This window comes from Amphiura filiformis, chromosome 11 (assembly GCF_039555335.1).
Source record: "Amphiura filiformis chromosome 11, Afil_fr2py, whole genome shotgun sequence".
Lineage (NCBI taxonomy): Eukaryota > Metazoa > Echinodermata > Ophiuroidea > Amphilepidida > Amphiuridae > Amphiura > Amphiura filiformis.
In genome coordinates this window covers 25,951,243-25,972,735 of record NC_092638.1, presented here as the reverse complement: position 1 = coordinate 25,972,735, position 21,493 = coordinate 25,951,243, and the positions used below count along the sequence as shown (strand labels likewise).

Sequence of the window (21,493 nt, the reverse complement as noted above, 5' to 3'; positions counted from 1 at the left end):
TTGGCTATATCTCAAAATCAATATTTCTGAGTTCCGACTGATTTTGCTTGATCGCATCACATATATGATTGGTGTCTGTTGAAACCCTTGTGGCCCTTGAGCATGATCTAGCTTCACCTTAAAAAACTAAATGCCTAAATATCTGTCTTGTAATCAATGACAGAATTAAGACTAGATTGACAAAGACTTAATCTGTCTATCAAACAAACCGTCTCAAAAGCTAGGTCCATGGTAATAGGAAACTTTCTTTCCTGAAGGTACCATGTTTATGCGATTCCTTTTTACCAATCGGCACCAGATCAATCAACCTTCCTTTTATGCATTACTAACCAATCATTGATCCTGGGGAGTATGATTGACATTGACGTCAAATACAAACTAGTCTTTTTAATTAATTATGTCTTTGAATTTTTGATACCGGGTATAAGGTAGGGTTTATGCCACAGCTATCGATCTTGTACACCTTAAATAACAGCATGTTTCCAAAAGGAATTAAAAAGATACAAATATACATGTAGTTGTGTAACATGTTGTATGAATGAAATGAAATGAATTGTAACATGTCAAATAAAATTGTCTGAACAGCAATTTATAGTTAGAGTCATTTGCCAATGAAGTGTCCCAGCCTCATTCTGTAATTCTAAAAGCTGAGTAAATCATAATTCAAAGATTAGAATGGAAAAATTCCCATTAGTTTCTGAAGCTAAACTCACCTGACACCAAAAGGCTGCAATCACATGACTGCATTCTACTGATTGTGCATTTGATAAAACTCATTAAATTGCATAAAGGTGTGCTTTTAGTTCTCAAGATTATTTATAGCAATGCTTAAATAGTCACCTCCAAAAAATTCATACAAAAGTCTCATTTCTCCATCAAAATGCTAGCCTTTGTCATGTTTACTGACGGGGGGTGGGTACTCAAGTTTGGTTTTGGTAGGGACGTGCCGCTGAGATTTTGGAAGTAGACCCATAAATATACCAATTTTTCAAGAAATTTGGACCCATTGATATACCAAAAGTCAAAATTTTCGGCCGAATTTACCCAAATTGTCTTAGTTTTTACAAATTTTCCCAAAATTTTGGGAAAATTTTGGCTAGATTAAGGACAAATTGGGCTGTTTTCCGAAAACATTGAGAACATTTTGAAAAAAGGACCCATTCATATACCAAAATAGGCTTTGAAAAAGGGGTCATTGATATACCAGAAGGCTGAAAATGCTACCCATGTTTGCGGCACGTCCCGTATGGTCATTTGCTGAGTACCCCCGGGGTTTACTGTCAGTAGTTGACCTGGACTAGTACGTAATATTTTAGTTTGCTTCTTGTTGGCAAGAAAGTTTGGTGACAGCAAATTCATCATCACAAGTATCAGCAATCTTGTACAAGTCAGGGCTGCCATTGAAAGTGATCTCATAAACTGTACATATAAATCCACATACTGCTATCTATAAATGTATTTAAGGTTACGGTTCGCAATCTCTAAGGTTCGCTATCTCTAAGGTTCGCTATCTCTAAGGTTCGCTATCTCTAAGGTTCGCTATCTCTAAGGTTCGTTATCACTAATTACGAAAAAGGTCCGCTATACCTAAGGTTCGATATCACTAATTTTGAAAAAGGTTCGGTATTTCTAAGATTCGATATCACTAATTTTAAATAAGGTTCGCTATCTCTAATTTTAAAAAGGTCCCCTATCACTAATTTATTGAAGGTTCGCTATCTCTAAGGTTCGCTATCACTAATTTAAAATAATGTCCGCTATCTCTAATTTTAACAATCCCAGTATCCCTAAGGTTCGCTATATCTAATTTTAAATAAGGTCCGCTATCTCTCAGGTCCGCTATCTCTAAGGTTCGCTATCTCTAAGGTTCGCTATCACTAATTTAAAATAAGATTCGCTATCTCTAATTTTAAATAAGGTTCGCAATCTCTAATTTTAAATAAGGTTCGCTATCTCTAATTTCAAATGAGGTTCGCTATAGCGGTCCTTATTTAAAATTAGAGATAGCGGACCTTATTTGAAATTAGAGATAGCGGACCTTATCTAAAATTAGAGATAGTGGACCTTATTTAAGATTAGTGATAACGAACCTTAGGTATAGCGAACCTTAATCGATATTATTGATAGCGAACCTTAGAGATAGCGAACCTTGATAAATTAGGGATAGCGAACCTTAGGTATAGCGGACCTTTATTGCAATTAGTGATAGCGAACCTTAGAGATAGCGAACCTTCAATAAATTAGTGATAGCGGACCTTAATCAAAAGTAGTGATAGCGAACCTCATTTAAAATTAGTGATAGCGAACCTTATTTAAAATTAGTGATATCGAACCTTAGAACTAGCGAACCTTATTCTAAATTAGTGATATCGAACCTTAGAAGTAGCGGACCTTTTTAGGTATAACGAACCTTTTTCTCTATTAGAGATAGCGGGATTCTGATCTCCATACACTTTTACACGTTAGTGATAGCGAACCTTAGAGATAGCGAACCTTAGAGATAGCGGACCTTAGAGATAGCGGGATGTCACCGTATTTAAAGGGATAACACATTAATTACAATTTACTACACTTTATAATTTCACTCCTGGTACTGATGGAAGCGGAACAGGTTTTCTATAAAACTTCTTTCGCATGGAGGAATCATACTGGATGGCCAGTGATGCACGTGCTGATGAAAATATTGCAGAATTATTCCTTGCCTTGGTCCTGATCGTGTGCAGACGAGAGGATTCCCGCATGCAGTGCTATCAAACACTCCTTCTTCAGTGCACCTGTCTGTTGGCCAGACATAATGAAAAGGTAGGTCTGGGTCCAGCATTTTGCAAACTTCCTATTGTAGAAAAAAAGCAAACAGTGATGAGTAAAAAACTAATATCAGTATATTTACTGAATGGGCAACATACATGTGTGAACGAAAGCCCGGTGTACTTTTAAGTTTGCAATTATTTTCAGAATTAATATTATGATAACATTAACCTACTTGCAGTTGGACTGCCAATATGTGCGGAATTGTTTGAGGGTGAAGCTCTCTCCTCCAATGGCAGACGTAGTGTGGCGAATCCTGCTTCCACTATGTCTGTTGTGCCAGCTCGCGGATGCTCAGGTGGAAGGTCTGGTTGTTGCCGTCTAAATTCTTGGCTGGATATATTTGTTATTACTTCAATGATGGTCTCACGCGACCAACCTAAAATACCCTTAAGAGGTCTGGAAAAAGTGGAAAGAAATAATGACATTTTAATAATCAAAGCAATCAAAAATATATTATCTAGGCACTTGTGTTCTACGGTGGATGTACCACATAATTATATAATATATACTATGGAGCCTGCTTGATCCATCACATATGAGAACATTCATATAGCTAGTTACCGTATTTTTTTATTTATTTTTTTTATGTCAAGACATATCAAGGCATTAACAGCTGTTATTATCGTTGCGATAAAGCTGACGGGTTGGCGCCTAGATAGCTATTAACCTCCTTTTTGAAGCTGTTCCGTTTAGCAATTCCAGGAATGTGAGGCGGGAGTGCATTCCATGTGCCGGCTGTAGATGGAATGAAAGACGGCTCATGACTAACAAGGTTAGATCTTGGAATTTGAACTGCATTAAGGTCGTGAGATCTAACTGAACGGCGAAGGCGAGGGTCAGTCTGGAGCTGGTCCGGAAGTAGTTGGCATAGTAATTCAGGGGCATGCCCATAGAAAATTCGATGGAGCATAGTGGTGGCACCTACTGTTCTACGGTGAGCCAAAGGCTGAATTTGAAGAGAGGACAGTTCTTCTCCAGGGAGATCGATGATGCGAGCAGCACGCCTCTGGACTGCATCTAGTTTTGACAGTGATGTAGGAGTTGACAGATTGCTATCCATTAGAAATATGGTAACGTATCTGTGAACAATATTGGCGACATATAGTCTCAAAGACCTGTTGGAAAAATTTAATCACCTGCGTTGTGATGTGTTATACTTTATAATTAGGACATGATACCAGCTAGTGAAAAGTACCTATAATCCATTATTATGCGCGCATATAGCGAACAGGGACACATCATACGGAATGCACCTTGGCTGGCGACATGGAGGAAAACAATGGATATGCATAATCAGCTTTATTGTTTTATATACTTTCTAGGCATGTTACAACCTCTAGCCCCACACATTTTAGAAAGCAACTTCTAAGTATTAGTTATATTAATAAAAGTAATTTCTTTTTGACGAAACAAGTCTGAATACGACTTGAAACTATATGGGCGACACAGATTTGGCTTTTTGAACACTTTATCGGAGAATGTGCCACATACACAGAATTAAACAGAGAACCATGGACTCGACCGCCATCTTGATACAGGCATGGAGAAAAATTGGGGGTATTCGGTTTCCCTCGGAATGCGTGTGAGGCATTCGTTGTCTCGGCAAGCGCGACATGGATGATGGGCACATTTGAGAGACGCACTTGATGCGACCTGCACGTGCACGCTAGTATCAAGACGCTTCAGATAAGACGCAGAGTTGTTTTTGTTCGTCTCCGCGCACCGTCAGCAAGGACCCGAATACCCCCAATTTTCTCCCCATAGCTGACGGCGCGATTGTACGTAGCGGTATAGGGAGTCCCGGTTCTCCTTCTCTAATTCTGTGGCCACATAGCAGACTTGCTGTGGAGGATCGAGGTATGGTGATCCACACAGCAACATTTCGCAATGGAGTCTGGCCTAGTTGCTAATAAAACGCAAAAGAGATGAGCACTCCTTCCAGTAAAAAATGCAGGTTCAACATACTCCTTTGCCTTTTTTTAATACTACGTACTGTATTTGAATAAAACTTACTTGTTAATATCTATCAATCGATAGTTACATACTGATCCTTGCCATGGCATCCAATGTTGGATTATATAGCTTAGCATTTCCTTATTGTACTTTGCCCTAGTGTCTTGACATTTCCTTCGTTCTTCTTTCTCCTCTTCCTCTGACAGATTACTCCTTGTGAGATCCCTTCCAGCTGCCCTACCATCGGAAGCCTCATGCCACTGTGCTATTTTCCGCACATATTCCTCTTCCTTGTAGTAGCCTCTTTTGCCTAATGCATCAGCAACACTATATGATAGCAGTGCCTCTGCGTCGACTGAACTTTGCTTGTCATGCCCCCTCAATGCTGCCTCTGTCAATCCTATATTCAATGAAAAGTATGATTTATACAAGATTTTAAATGCTTCCTATTATTTCCTTTGTTAAATTGCAAATGGTTTTCAATTATTAAGCACACTCATAAATAATCTCTGTATTTCTTCATAGATTGACTTCATCAATATGAAATATTCATGGAAAGTGTGATACTTCAAAAATCTTGGTAAAGTTCTGCCCTTTGGCATAGCGAAGTTTGCCCAATAAATGTAGTTACAATAAGGGAAGGTATTGAAATCTTTATTTATTCTTTCTTTCTTTATTGAGGGTTATAGTGCTTCATCAGTGACAAGCACTGCTTTTCAAGCAGGTCCTCATTGTATACTGATGAATGTAAAAAAGGTCACATTTATTCATTTGCAACTATCTGCTGTTAAAAATGCTGTTTGGACGTACCATTTTTTTAGATGTATTTCTATTGACTCTACTAGCTATGTTGAGTTCAACTGAGAATTGGATAATATACCAACTTTTCAAGAAATGTTGACCCAAATTGGGAAAACTACAATAGTCAAAATTTTCATTTATAATAAGTATTTGTTGAAATTTTAACAATTTTGACTATTAGTTTATAATCAAAATTGGTATAATTTTGAAAAGATGGTCACTGACATGGCCAATTATATGATTGCATCTCACCGTCTTCCTATGGTAATTTGTACCCCCACCTTCACCCAAATGCTTGAATTATATGTCTCAGTGGCTTCAAAAATGGACGGTGGTAATAATTTTAGTGGCTATATTATAATATACCATTGGCCGCCCAACAATTTGGACCGGGCTGCCCCCCTCCAATCTCACCACCTGAACTCCCCTCCTAAATCTCTGTGTCTACCTGAAGAAGGGGAGAAACAAGAACACTTTACCTGACTAGAAGTCCATTGCAGCAACTGGAATAAAGGGATTAACCTAGAAAAGAAATTTGTGACACAGCAAAGGTGCCAGGTCCCCCTGTCTTTGTGCTAATCTTACACAAACAGTAATGGTAGCTCTTACTGGTCAGTATTATGACCACTCATAAGTGCACAAAAACAGTATTATCCACTATAAGGTGTGGGGGTATCACTGATACCAATCAGCTCATTGTAGCCTGCTTATGCTGTAGATAGGATCATAGCCTCAACCTGGTGCCAGCAAGAGGCTCACCATATTATAGAGAGAGATTGAGCCATGTTAGATAGCTCGAAGAGTCGACTGAAAGCTATGTGAAAGAAACATAAAGTGAAAAATAAAAAGATAGAAAAGGTTCAAGTCTTACATAACGTCGGGTATAAATATGGTAAAATCCATAGTGACCGATGTTGAGATTTCACAAAAATTAGAAAATCCATAGTGATGGAAAACTTTGGCAACCTATTACACATGTGAGATGTACGATTTTACATTTGAACTTTTTGAAAATCGTTTCAAAGGTCTACTTTTAATTAACACATGAATTGCTGAACATTACAATGTTCTTGTTAATGGCAGGTTTATAGTCTTTGCCCAAAACAATTCACCTACTCAACGTTTTCCTGATAGGCCTACCCATGCATTTCTTGACCAATTTGCAATCAATATTCATTCTTATTATAAAACACCCCGGTTTTGACATCTGTCACTGTGTAATACACCCGACGATATATAATGGTACCTTTTTGATATATGAAAATGAGAGGTAGCAAAAAGAGAATGAAATTAGAATAAATATGTTTCAAAATAATTGATGAACACGGATAGACATGAAATAAATAATTCGGGGAGTTTTCGAAAATTAGACTTTGGTTGGGGCTAGTAAAAACATTTAATTTGGACAGCCAATGTATATGAGCACTCCCTTGATTGTCTGAAATTCTTAAACACTTATGAAAGATACTGCAATCTTATTGGTTCTAAGCAGTGTGATAGACATGATATAACACGATTCAGCATGTGCGAGTAGACATGATACTAAATCGTGATATCAAATCTAAGCCCAAGTTAATTCCATATAAAAATGTAGGATTTAATTTGATTAAAATTTGGTATAGACCTTTTTCCCTCTTTCCCATCATGCACTATTCCAGGGGGGTATGAGTGTCGCAATACATCATCTCCCCGGGGGAGTACAGCGTTATGTTCATTACATTCTGGAATACGGACATTTCGACTGGTGCCTTCATCACAAAAAAAGGAATCCTCGATAATGATGATAATGGCGCCACGATCACTAATACCTTTCGGGGCAAAAACAACATTTCTATGCCTTATGGACATGGTGTCCTCACCCAAAAAAGTTTCCTGCTATTGAAACCTAACTTTGTATACATTTTATAGACCTAATGGTGAAAAACTAATGACGGGACACGCAGTGATATTTTGTCGACGTCCGTTTCACTTTTTTCGGAGATGAAAATAAGACGTAAACATAAATCTCTTACACAGATGTTCTGCATCGCTCCGTAACTGCATCACTCGTGTATTCAATAATTGCAGAATTAGTAACATCGATGGCCTTTACGATAATCCGCATATATGGAATCAGTATGCCCATATTAAGACAAAATAATTGCAAAGGCCTGGCAAAGACCATCGGATGCACACGATCTATGAGGTTAATGAGCTACGTCATACCCCCCTGGAATAGTGCATTGTGGGATAGAGGGAAAAAGGTCTATAGGCCCACTATGATTAATATATATCTTTATTTGAAAAGTGTTTAAGAATGGGAATAAAGGTATTGTTTTTAGCCGTTGTCGTGCATCTATCGTCTCATATAACATGGGCGACACCATTATTTTGGGTGCAAAGCAACTCGGCTTCGCCTCCTTGTTTTCCTAAAATAATGATATCGCCCGTGTTATATGAGACAATAGATGCATGACAGCGGCTAAAAATAATACCTATAAATAGTTCATTTGGATGAGCAATTAACCTGGACCATACTGCTCATGCTGTTTCTGATGGCTCATATCCATTGAACAAAATAATAACATGTACACATAAAGGTAAAGAAAAGGAAACTAAAGAAAAAGAAGGTAAAGAAAATAAATGTAATTGTGGATTTTCTGTTCGTAACAACCAGCTAGTGCTCAGGAATGCAATATAATTATATTCACCACAATCCTGATTAACCTGTATGTAAAGACAAAAATAAAGTTAATTCAAGCCAACATAATGTATATTACACTGCTGGCATTGGGAAGACTCCAACACCTCTTTTAATTGGATTATGTGTACACCCATATCAAAAGGATGCAGTTGTTGGTTAACGCTACACGTATCTCTTTTTACATAATAGCTAGAAACAAATACCATGCAAACTCAACTCAAGTGCATGTTCTTTCAAATCATCACCTTTTGATATGGATATACACATATGGTCAGATTTGGGATATGTGTAATACCTGGAAGATGCATTGGTATAATTCATTTGATACCATTTCCTCTTGGTGACCGACTATCTAAATTGATAAAATTGAATATATTTCAGATAAAATGTGTATGCATGACGCCACATGTCCGTCATCTTGTAGATCAGGCCTCTGTTGGATGCTTTTAGCATATTGAATCCTTCACAAATAAACACTGTGCAAATTAACTCACAATAACACTTGCTTGATGCAATGCACTGTGCACGTAGTGTCCACGCATGCATGGCATCGAAAAATCAATTTGAATCCACAAGATGGCGAAAGAGCTAGTGAATAACCTCTATTGCCCATAATGTGACAATCCCTCGAACACAACACACCAAGTCTTAAAAACTTTGTGGCTGAGTATAACTGTTCCTAGCCAGTCAGTTAAAACATGCATCACTGTGGAATTTTTTAAAAACCTACAATATTTCAACATGTTAATGTATAGGACAATCAGTGATGGCTATAATGAAGATAAATCTTTAATAATTATAGGGTGTGTTCTAATTAGTGGCATCATACTCACCTGCTTCTTTGTCCTGCAGAATTTCAGTGAAGGCTTCCATACGCAGGCCGTTTCCCCCCTTGCGGGTGTGGGTGGCAATTCTGCGATGGATGTGGCACTGGTCGCCTCGGTTGTGAAAATAGTCATTCGTGTTCTTGTCAACTGGTGGTATGTATGGAAATGTGGAGAAATCTCGGCCTTTAGCTTTGTTCTTATTTAGCTTGTATAGATAAATGTAAGTTGCCATAAGGGTACGGAGACTTTGCAACAGGGTATCCTCTTCCCCACATTTCCATGCACTTGGTTTATTGTCACCTGGTAAAATGCGTCCAATAAGTTGTTCCACAAGATCATCTGGGATGAAGTCAGGATTTGACTTCATTTCATTGGCTACAAATTCCAGATGATCCTGGGGAACAAACTCATTTTCAACAATGGCCTTGTATTGTCCATCTGGTCCTGTAAAAGAAATTGACATAAAAAACGGTTGAGAAGAGTGTATATTTGACATGATCAAGGGGAATGAGCCACATGTCTGCAATTTTCAATTAGAAGTTTTTTACATCATTTTCTGGCAGTTTATGTATGCTACATTTGGATGCAATAATTTTGCAAACCCCATTAAAATTGGACATCTGGTAACGTTGTAAAGTTATGAGCAATTTATCAATGGCTGAAAACAATATAAAACAAAATAAACTGAACACTGTTTTTGCAAATATCTCAAAAACAATATTAGCAAAATCTGACTCATTCCTCTTGATCATGTCACATATATACTCTGCCAATTTTTAACTTCAATTTTTTTGCAACCTTCAGTTTTTTTAAATCCCCACAAAGGGAGTGTTCATTAATACTTTGGTAGGGGGGGCTGGTCTTCCTCAAGTTTTTCGCTCGAAAACTTTTTTGACCCCCCTCGATGGACCGCTGAACTTTTTGACCCCCCTCTTTTGACAGACAAAACTTTTTTGACCCCCTCTTATCGTATAACAAACATACTTAATAGTGTTATTTCCATGCAGTGGTGTGGTATCTGGGTCACATGTCATTGAGGGATGCAAATGTTTGAAACATTCGGTGGGACAATTAGCATGACATACAAGCACAGGAAATTTTCATTTTATACTTAATTTAGATTTGTCCCAAATCAGGGTGTTTATCTGATTTTACACATCAGCATAATTTGGATCCGTGGCTATTATGATTAGTACAAATACAAAATTTTGGGTTTTTAAAACAGAAAACTTTTTTGCCACCCCCCCCCCCCTTTCCTACCACCTAAAACTTTTTGGTCCCCCCTCTTTTAAGGTCCAAAACTTTTTGGCCCCTCCTTTTACCAGCCCCCCCCACCAAAGTATTTCTTGTTAGATAATCAATTTAAAGGAGGATTTGAGATCCTAGCATCCTCTTTTTATGACATATTTCAGTAGATATCCACGAAAATAGCTTATTCCCAAAATTTGAGTTGATTCTGATTTTGCGTTTGCGAGTTATTGTTTGTATAAGGTAATAATTATAGTGAATCAATTTTTGTACAAATGCCTCCTTTAATTTATTTGATCCCTATGGAGCAGATTGTGTCACATAAATACAAATTCTGTTAACACCAATTGCAAGTTCTGATAACACTAGGTGAATATATTGTATATACATTGACTAAATATTGGCTAAAGCATTTTGTAGAGTCTCCAGAGAAGGAAAAAATAAAGAACTAAAAAAGATTTCAAAATTAACAATCATCTTAATTTTGCCAGCAACAAGTAAAACAAAAAAGAGGGAACATGGGCAACAAAAATATTTTATTATAATGAAGGATGGAGATAAAATAATTGTGGATGTACCATGAAATGATATAATTACATGCAATAAAACAAATTAAATGTTAATTTACCATGCTGTTGTTGTGGTAAAATCATCCCCATTAGTTGCCTGATGTTCAATGTCTGTGCTAGTGATTTGGCATTTTGCATAATGCCAAAGATGGATACATCTTGTCCTTGGTATGATGCGTAACGACTTGAATGGAACTCCCCATCTGTGACTGAACCTGAAAGTACAAAAGCAGAAAATAAGTATCTTACTATAATTCACCAGAATCTGTACATCTGTTTGTACATCTGTTTGTCTGTCTGTCTGTCTGTCCGCCTCTTTTCTCGAAGACCGGGGGTCGCACGCTCCTCAAACTTGGTGGGTGGGTGCAGCTTGGTATGAGGAAGAACGGGTTTATATTGGTTAGTGGGTCAAGGTCACCCAAGGTCATCCAGGGGTCAAATTAGTAAAAACTGTTTTTCTCTGAGACTGGGGGTCGCATGTTCCTCAAACTTGGCGGGTGGGTACGTCTTGGCCCGGGACAGAACAAGTTTGTATTGGTTAGTGGGTCAAGGTCACCAGAGGTCATCTAGGGGTCAAATTAGTACAAGCTGTCATACGGGCATGAAACTTGGTGGGTAGGTGCATCTTGACCTAGGACAGAACAAGTTTGTATTGATTAGTGGGTCAAGGTCACCCAGGGGTCATCTGAGGTCAAATTAGTAAAAACTGTTTTCCGCCTATTTTCTCGGAGACTAGGGGTCGCACGTTCCTCAAACTTGGTGGATGGGTGCATCTGGACCTCAGACAGAACAAGTTTGTTTCAGTTCAGTTAGTGGGCCAAGATCACCCGAGGTCATCCAGGGGTCATCTGAGGACAAATTAGTACAAACTATCGTATGGGCATGAAACTTGGTGGGTACAGTCAACTTTTATAGTCAAATTTTTGGAAGGTCATTTTGGGGTCATCCGGGGTCACCCAGGGGTCATCTGAGGTCAAATTAGTAAAAAATGTCGTATGCGAATGAAACTTGGTGGGTAGGCCTACAGTCACCGTACATAGTCAAATTTTTGGAAGGTCATTTTGGGGTCATCCAAGGTCAAATTACTAAAAACTGTCATATGGGCATGAAACGTGGTGGGTACAGTCAACATTCAGAGCCAAATTTTGGAAGGCCATTTCAAGGTCACAAGGGGTCATCTGAGGTCAAATTAGTAAAAACTGTCCTATGGGCATAAAACTTGGTGAGTACAGTCATCATCAGCCAGGTAATCGCGACAGCCGAGAACCGCCAAATACGGGTAACCGCCTAGTGTGTATAAATGCTGGGTTAGCTTTTCTAATCCATTGAAGAAAATTTTGAAATTCCAATAAAATTCAAATGTTCATATAATTAATCAAGATCAAATGTTCATATAATTGATCAAGATCTAAAGCATTTTTATTCATAAAAACCTTCAAAAGGTGTGGAAGATTTTGAAATGTCAACATTTTTTAACCATTTGAAACAAAAAATTAAACTTTGTCAACAATTATTGTTATAACTTATAATTAAACAATGCACTATACTGTAATTTCCAGATGGATAGAATGTATTAATTCTGAACAGCCCAATTAACTTGAAATCTCCTGATACATGCATTATATGCTATATGAGCACTAGGACCAGTGAGAGTGTTAATTTTATCATTCCTCTCACAAGGAAATGTGCTGGGGATATGAGCCTTTTCAGTGACTACTCCAAAGTTTTATGGCTTACCATCTACAATCAAGAATGCCATCAGCCTGAACTCATTTATGTCTTTGATCAAAACTCACTTATTTCCTTAATTTTTGTTGCCACTGCTTTCTGTATTTTTGTGGTGTTCTTTACTCATGCGTAACGTATCTGAGAACAATATTATATCAGACGATATACAAAACTCTACATACATGTAGTCAGTAATCTGTGCCAATTAATCCAAAACTTTGGGTGTTGGCTTAAACACTAAACAATATTTCATAATACTTACCAACTGGTTTGAGACCGTGCCTTACCATTTCCTCCTTGAGCTCATCAACCAACTCTCTGTGCTTTTTGTCTGTTAAGAGTAATAAATTAATATCACGTTACCCAACTTTGAAAAAAGGCTTTAATTAACATAATATGTTATTCATTATTTGTTAAACCTTTATTATAATCGGAGACTGATTCATCTGAAGTATTCAATGGAAAAAAAGAATCACAGAAAATGGCGAAAAAATTATGTACCTTTACATGTAAAAGGCTATAAAGCAATTCATTAAGACATAACTTTTTTGTGATGTTTGTATGTTTGGAGGAGCAAATTTAACAATATACAGGACATGCTGTTTTACTGTTGCATTCAGAAATTTCAATTATCATGACAAATCATCAATAATTGTTTCTGATTTTGATTGAAAGGCAATGTCAGACCCCTATCTTGGATTCAGTCTCCAATTATATATCACAGTTTTAAAGAAAGCATGGCAAAAAAAAGGATGACCATATTAAAGGTTAATAAACACATATCACTTAATTGTTGGGAGTGAAATTGTCCAAAATTGTGCACTTATACTGAGATGTTAATGCATCTAATGCACGCGAGCCCCGCATTCGATGCATCAACATCTCAGTACAAGCGCATTATTTTGCACAATCTCTCAAGCAACAAGTGATATGCATGCACCTATTTCATACACAAGGAAAAAAAACCTGTGAATATTTGCTGTTTCGTGAATAACAAAAACTTTTTTATTTGGCTTTAAATGGAACAAACATCAAAATTCAATTGTTGAATTTTATGTATACAAATCATTTTAACTTACCCTGTATTGTATTGCATGCTAGGAATCTCACTGGGATCCCATATGGTTTTGTTGTGCGCTCCTCGTGTGCAATAAAAAATACCAAAACATGGCTGGCTGCAGTCCTCTTCTTTTTGTATATATTCATATGCAGCTTGAGAAGATCTTCTTCCAATTCCATTAGGCTACCTTTTATGTTTTCTCCCTGCACATAAACAATTAACACCGTCAGGTATATGTCCTCTTTTAATTTGGCCCAAACAGATGAGGCACTACACACAAAATCACTATTAATACCAGTGCATATGTCACCAATGCGAGCCACTCCTAACGTGAGTCGGGTCAGTTATTTTAATATGTCATGACCATCCATCCGCACACCTTGTAAGTACTGTACATGTTATGAACATTGTGTACGTGTTTGACTAATATTTCCATCATAAACTGTCGGTTTGTTCAATCTCTGATTTTGACAGTTTTGCAGGGTTTGTTTTACTAAAGTACCAGGTACAATACAACCGTGTAAAAACAGAATTTAGAAAAAAATATTGCGGGCGTCCTCTTCAGCAAATGTTACAATTTGGCTTTAAATTCCAATAAACAGTAAATAATTCATATAATTTTAATTATTTTCATACTTTATTTTAGTCAATTAAATATTATTTTAATAAATAAAAATAAGTTTATTTGAGAAAAAGAAGTTAATAACAATCATGAAGACTCCACTTATATAAATGAAACTTTTCTACAAATTTAGTTGCGCGTACTGTGTGGTGTATTACACATTTGCGCCTACAACATGCTGTACATACATGTACCTGCAAATGCACCCCTAAACAAGAATGTTCCTTGACAATGAGGACACTCCAGTTTTTCGTGTGATAGACAAGATACAGTAAACAATCAACTCAGCGTTTACAAGCTAAACAACATGCAGCCACTGACTAAGAATGATCTACATGTACATTTGAGCAATTTACTACTGAGCTTTATCTCTATATTTTTCCAAAGTGATGGTCGACTAATAGGAATGGATCCATGAGCTTAATTATTGCCCCATGAGAAAATCAAATTTTAATTTGGTACACTGATCTTGAGTTCTTAAGTGATAGTATTCTCTATTGCAATATTATCTTACTTTTGCAGCTTCCTTTTGAAGGTTTATTAATTTCTTTTCCATCTCATATGTCTGGTCTCTTAACATCATCCATTCTGTCATATTCCAGCAATATCGCATTAATGTTTCTTCATTAGTTGCCTTCTTGTCTACCTTTGCATTGAATCCTTCTCTACTCTCCTTCACGCCTTCCCCTAGCACCACTTTCAAACCGTCAATCCTTCTCAGCACCTGTTCAAGTATTTCTTCTCTCTTCTCCCTCCCCGTCTTTGCATTTGTCATTTCTTTTATGTCCTTCCTTTCTGCATCATATTGTACTTTCATCTGCAAGAAAGTGTATAAAATAGTTCAATCAAATTACATGGTTGCATTATTGCATAACTGCCACACTTCACTGATTCAAGAAACACTGGTTTGTTTTTTTGTCATTTTGAAATCAAATGGGGTTCAAATTTAATCATCCTCTGACATTAACATCTAAGCACTAAACAGGACATGTACTCCATGTTTGACATACTCAGTTGTAGATCCCATGCACTAAGTGGCGGCGCTAGGAATTTTTTTTTCTGGGGGGGGGGGCATTTTCAGGGGAGAGGGTCAAAATCATTATTTTGGGTTTTTACTGGGGGGGGGGGGCAAGAGTTCTGACTGGGGGCATTTTTCCCCATGCCCCCCACCTGGCGCCACCACTGGTCCCACTTTGCTATATATACATCATTAATTAAAGGGGACTTCTTATAATTTCTTTATTTTAAGTCCTCAGCAAAAAAGAACTGTAAATTTGGGTACACCGATAACATGCGGGTATAGCCGTATTTGTGTACAAATATATTAAAGGCCTTCTAGTTTGAGCTCTTGTTTAATTTGTTGCTATTGGAGAAATATAAATGATTTGACCAACATGATCTTATATGGTACTGTCAATAGAAACTCAAAATTCAAATGAATGAAACTAAGTGCACAGGCACACCCTTATTATATATAAGATTGATGGGCTATATATTTTGTCTTACCTGCTCTACTTTTCCATCGTTCATGTCCACATCGCCGTTCCATTGCTGCTTTCGTGACTCCTGTAAGCATGTTTTCAAATCGGTGGCGTCGCTCAAAATCCAATACCTGCCGCCTGGATTATTGGCAGCCACATCTGTCAACGCTGCTTCCTAAGACAGAAAATAAATTATACAGACTGAGTTTTAATATTTGTTATTTAACATTAATCTCACCGCATCTGAAAAAACAAAAACATATAATATCCCTTTAACTATGCATGAAACGTTTTTGTTTAGATTTCTGATATTAAAAAGTCTAAAATAGAGCTGCTGGTGCTAGGAATGATAAGACTTATCAATCATCCATCAGATCGATAATCATCATCGCTACTGTACTCAAACACCTTCATTGGCTGCCAATTGAACTGCGAATCAAGTTTAAGATCTTTATTACCTTCAAAGCAGTCCATGCCTCTTTCCTTCTTACCCATATGCACCAATTTTATTGAGAGATATATTAATGCGGTAGGCGAAACTTGTTTCTTGGTGATGATAGTCTTAAATTCTTTTACGCAATCCACAAACTTTAACTACATGACAATTAGGCCTTACACGCAGCTCCAGACTATAATGGAACCCCATGCATACCTGCTTTGATATATTCATCGTTCCTCTTCTGTCTTTGCTTTTAAAGGCCTTATGTCCTTTCATACTATGCCACAATTTCTTTGAGATGCGATGCGTTGACGACATATCAATTACTAAACGCCACTCATCGCAATTCCAAGTTAAAATGTATTTAACTTTATTGCGATACCGCAATGCAGTATTCTGCAGTACGATGTGGTGCGGACAGCGCATTGCACCGCATCGCAATTGCGTGTGTAGTATGAATGGACCTTAATTAGACTGCAACTTAACTGATTTTTTTATAATTGTGTTCAACTAGTAACAGCTAAATTCTAGATATATACCTGGATATCTGTCGTTGGTGTGAACCGAGTATCCTTGCTAATTCTTTTCAGTAATGGCTGGCCGCCTAATACAGGCAACATTAACAAGAGCCTATTGAATGAAAATAATATCTTAGTTGAAAATGGAATGAGAAAATCAAATGAATTTACACCGTAATATAAAAAATTCCACAATGGACACTTGAGATTCTAGGATTTCCGACACAGTAAACAAAAACACTAACACTGGACATAGACACTGATAATATAAACAACACATATGATCTCTATCATCTCTGTACAATTTGTTTACTTAAAGATATATATGTACAGTACACAGCTATATTACAAAGCATATGTATCATAAATTGTATAAAAGAAATAAATAAATAAAAATATAAAATAAATTTTTGGATTTATATAGCGCCTTTTCCAGCTAGATCTTGAAGGATTCAAAGCGTTGTAATATTTTGCTGCCATGGTGAATCATCACATTGAATTAGATCGCATCATCTAGGCCAGATGCAGCCGAACCTCAGGCGCAGACCTAATATATCTGCACTTAGATTGTAACATCCACCAAATTCCATTGGGTGAAGGAGGTTTTTGATAACCAAACAACTATAATCAGCAATTTTTTCGAAAGCAGGAGGAAACCGGAGATCCCGGAGAAAACCTACGAGAGCGAGCATGGAATCGGGATAAACCAAATGCACATATGTGACCCCTCGGCACAACTGAGCCCGGATGTCGGCAGTGCCACTATTGAGATAAGCTCCATTGAACTTAACAATAAACAATAGGAAACAAAGAATTTATTGACTGTTTTATTGATTTTTCACTAAACTTAAATGTCAAGTACTATAGACCACTTTACATCGATTGTTTAAAGGCGAGGATTGGTCTGTTGATATATCCGAACGAACCGCTTCACTGTTCAATGGCTTTCTTGTACTATATGAAATATGGTGGGAGATTTAAAATACACATGCCCTGAGCAGACTACGATGCGCACGCACACTGCAGGGCAAAGAACAATGGAAAGTACCATAATGCGTGCGCATACTGCCGGGCAATAACGTCACATGTCAAGTGGTCTATAGACACAATATACATCATTTTAAAGCAAATTTCAAGCAGAATATTTTGGTTGAATATCTCAAAAATGATGATTGGCGACGATCAGGGCTCAGTTGTGCCGAGGGGTCACATATGTAAGAGGTCCCAAAATCATGGTCCATAATTATTATATGATTATAGTATAAATATGATATTGATAATTGCATTGTACAAATGGTAAAGATAAACACAACTGATACAGTCCTTGGGCATGGATTGGCCGGGGCTTGAACCCGGGACCTCAGTGGTGCAAGGCGAGAGAACTACCGCTGCGCCAACTCACCCTCCCAAATAAAACTCAATACAAATACATAAATGTAAATACAGTAGCATGCCAGCCAAAAAAAAGTTCCTTCTGGCAGCTGGCCATGCATGCATACATTTTAGTAATTGCTTCATACCTTTGAAGGATGCCAATCTGTTCTTGGTACATGATGCAAACATGGCCCTCTGAAAAGACGTAGGAACCGTCCTCCAAAATGCGTATACATTGTCTCTATCCAGGACCAATATTCATCGTTTATTGGCTGTGAAAAGAAATAATTGAAAAATGAAAGTCAGTTTACATTACACAATGTATATAGCTACACTATATGTACATGGTGGGCATGGGTTATAGCCAACTCATTTTTGCACTCAGTCCACCATCAGTTTAATATTTTGGACTGTGTAATCTATCACTTGCACTCTCTTTTTCTCTCTCTGAGTCAGATGGCCCATGATTGTGCTGCTGTGGTTTTCACAAGAGTATGCCATCTACTTCAAAATCCAAACGTGTTGCACCATGCATCATGTCGTGTGATGAAACATTCTTCACATCATTTGTTCAAGATGTTGATGGACGTCCCCTTCCACGGTGGCCTCCCAGGGCGCCCTGAAGAATCTGCTTCTCAACTCCGCCATCCTTTCTTAGAATGTGGCCAAAGTAGCACAATTTTCTCTCAATGATGGACTTTCTGATGTTTAAAGTCTGTGCCAATCTTATTCAGGACCCAGATGTTTGTCTTTTTGTCTTTCAAAGATACTCCCAAAAGCTTCCTATAGCAACACATCTCAAATGCATCTATCTTCATTCTGTCATTGTCATTGCCCAGGATTCGCATCGATCCACATGTAGCAATTGAGAAGACTGCTGCACATTATCCTGAAAAATTTGTGCCAAAAAAAAATAGAAAATCATTCTCCATATTAATGGGCTCATGGGCTGTGCAATAATTATGAGCTGGAGAGGGTAAAATTTCCCAACGACTTGCCAAAAATCGCTTGTCCCCCTTCGGCCTGCCAAAAATTGTTTACCCCCCTTTGCACATGCCAAATTTTGGAATCCCAATTTACAAACCTTTATAGTCTATACATATGTTGCAGTTTACATACTGTTTTCCTAAGCCTTTTTAGAGCATTTGAATTTTAAACGGTGCCCCATGAACATGTGCCAAAAATTGGACCCCCCCACCTCTCGGCTTGCCAATAATTGTTGCCTTCACTTTTGGCTTGCCAAAAATTTCTTGCCCCCCAATTTTACCCTTCTTCAGGGCTCATAATTATTGCACAGCCCCTGTGGTGGTTCTCCACAAAAAAACCTTTGATTTTGGATTTTGTCTATATAGATATCGGCCAATATTTTGAGTAGGGGATGGATGACAGGAGAGAGGAGTACATGCAGATCATGGATAACCAGAAACTAGATGATGATGAAAAGATGGAACTTCTTAATCACATGTAGAATACTTATATCTTCCATCAGAACAGAACTGAAAAAACATAGTCTTAAAATTGGATCTTCATGCAATTATTATAAACACATCTGTCAAAAATTGTTATATTGTATAATGTATAGCCTACAGTTGTACTGTTTAGTGATAATCCTTTTAATGTACATGTACTTTATATATATATATACGGTATAATGGGTATATATATATATATTTAGGTCTTTTCCGTTATTGTTATTATGAGTTTCCTGATTTTACATCACCTAGTGGATATTATTTCTATAGATAAATGGCACTCAGCACATGCTTAGGTGATGTTTTCGATAAATCTCACAATTCTTTGCGGGTAGACCTGACATCGTTTAGTGAATCCTTAATGCACATTTAACAGCTGTGAAGAGCAGTAACAATATGCACATTGGCATGATGACGTCATCGTGTCTAACCATAAAGAATTACTGGATTTACCGAAAAGGTCAATTTTATAAACATTCTTCATGAGATTCAAATTTAGGATAAACTTACCACATTCACATAATCAGCATTTATAAATTGCAGGTGGTGTTTAAACATAGAATAAGGCATTTTTCCAATCGGAAGTTTACAGAAGAAATTGCCATGGCCAACAAATTCAAAACATCAGGCTCTTGGGTTTCCTGTAGAGCGACAATGGCTTGTATAACATGTTGAGTGAAACCTGTCGATAGAATACAACCATGTCGCTTCAACAGTTCACCCAAGGCCTGTGTTGCAGATTTATGTAGCTCGTCCGTGCTCATCTCTGACAGAACTTGTCCGTTTGTTGTTTCATTGTGTGCAGCTGCTGCTTTCTGGCTGTCTCTGAACCTTACAGCTTTACGTCTGCATGCCTGACCTGTATTATATTAGATTTGAATATATAATGCACTCATATATTGTAATCAAGTTAAGTATATTAAGTTTAACGAATGCTCAAGTTGACTATACTACATGTATGACCTTGTTTAACTTCTAGTGGACCAATTAAAATAATCCATTCCAATTCTTGAAAATGGTTGCTGCTGCATTTTTAGCATTTGTACTCTTATGCATGTGAGCCAACATGTGGCTTCTGCCCCCATATCCAATTGCTTCATGTACGCCATGTAAAATCAACTTTGCAATGTGGGACGTACTTCATTGGTATGATTTGTGGAAATTTTGTCTTTTCTTGTAGAGCTGGCTTAGCTAGTCGACCGCCTACTCTATAATCACTCTGTCTACTATATAAAATGGATTAAGTCTATAAAGATGACTTACTTTCAGGCATAGGAATACGCATTCATGAAAAAGTCTGGAAAAGCACGTAAAATTGGACAATAACACCTGAAAATGGACTGAAAATAAATAAAATTGTGGAAATTTTGACATAAAAAAAAGACTGGTCCCAGAGTTTAGACTGGAAATTCTCATGCCTGTACTTTCTTAATCTTGCTAAACTCTTTTTAATTGTCAATTATCGACTCACAACTGGCTGGAGCAAACCCCAGGAGCAAACTTGTTACATGTACCCCTTTTATTAGATATTAAAATACCATGAATTACACTCCTCAAAGTAATTTGCAAAAAGGATAAAAAAATTTCATCCAGATTATCTGGACTATACTGTTGTACCTATAAATCAAATTATTTTTTATATTATGTGGCTTGATTTGTCCATGCTCTACTAAACACTGTAAAAAGTCTCATTTTGACTACCGTAAAACCTCATCTACAAGCATATAGAGTGATTTTGATGAAGGCTATATTAAAACGAAGCAGCCATAAATATCCCAATGCAATAGAGTGGTCTTACAATAGTACTAGATTGCATATACTTATTGGTAATTTATTTGCTAAAACTCCATGATGTTCTAATTTTGTCAACGGATGGCGCCTGGATTAATTTAGCTTTCGTCAAAAGC

General features: G+C 37.3%; 1 protein-coding gene across 1 annotated transcript; it reads right to left on the bottom strand.

Annotated features, from left to right (window-relative positions):
- Nucleotides 1–1,312: 1,312 nt before the first annotated feature.
- On the bottom strand, nucleotides 1,313–20,156 carry LOC140163589 (uncharacterized). The gene is made up of 12 exons (XM_072186904.1): nucleotides 20,097–20,156; nucleotides 18,261–18,386; nucleotides 16,762–16,872; nucleotides 15,809–15,958; nucleotides 14,817–15,119; nucleotides 13,700–13,883; nucleotides 12,883–12,951; nucleotides 10,952–11,107; nucleotides 9,082–9,519; nucleotides 4,825–5,164; nucleotides 2,984–3,207; nucleotides 1,313–1,419 (listed from the first exon to the last, which is right to left on the bottom strand). Exons 1-12 carry the CDS (start codon nucleotides 20,154–20,156, stop codon nucleotides 1,313–1,315), a joined length of 2,268 nt encoding a protein of 755 aa, XP_072043005.1.
- Between the last annotated feature and the right edge of the window lie 1,337 nt (nucleotides 20,157–21,493).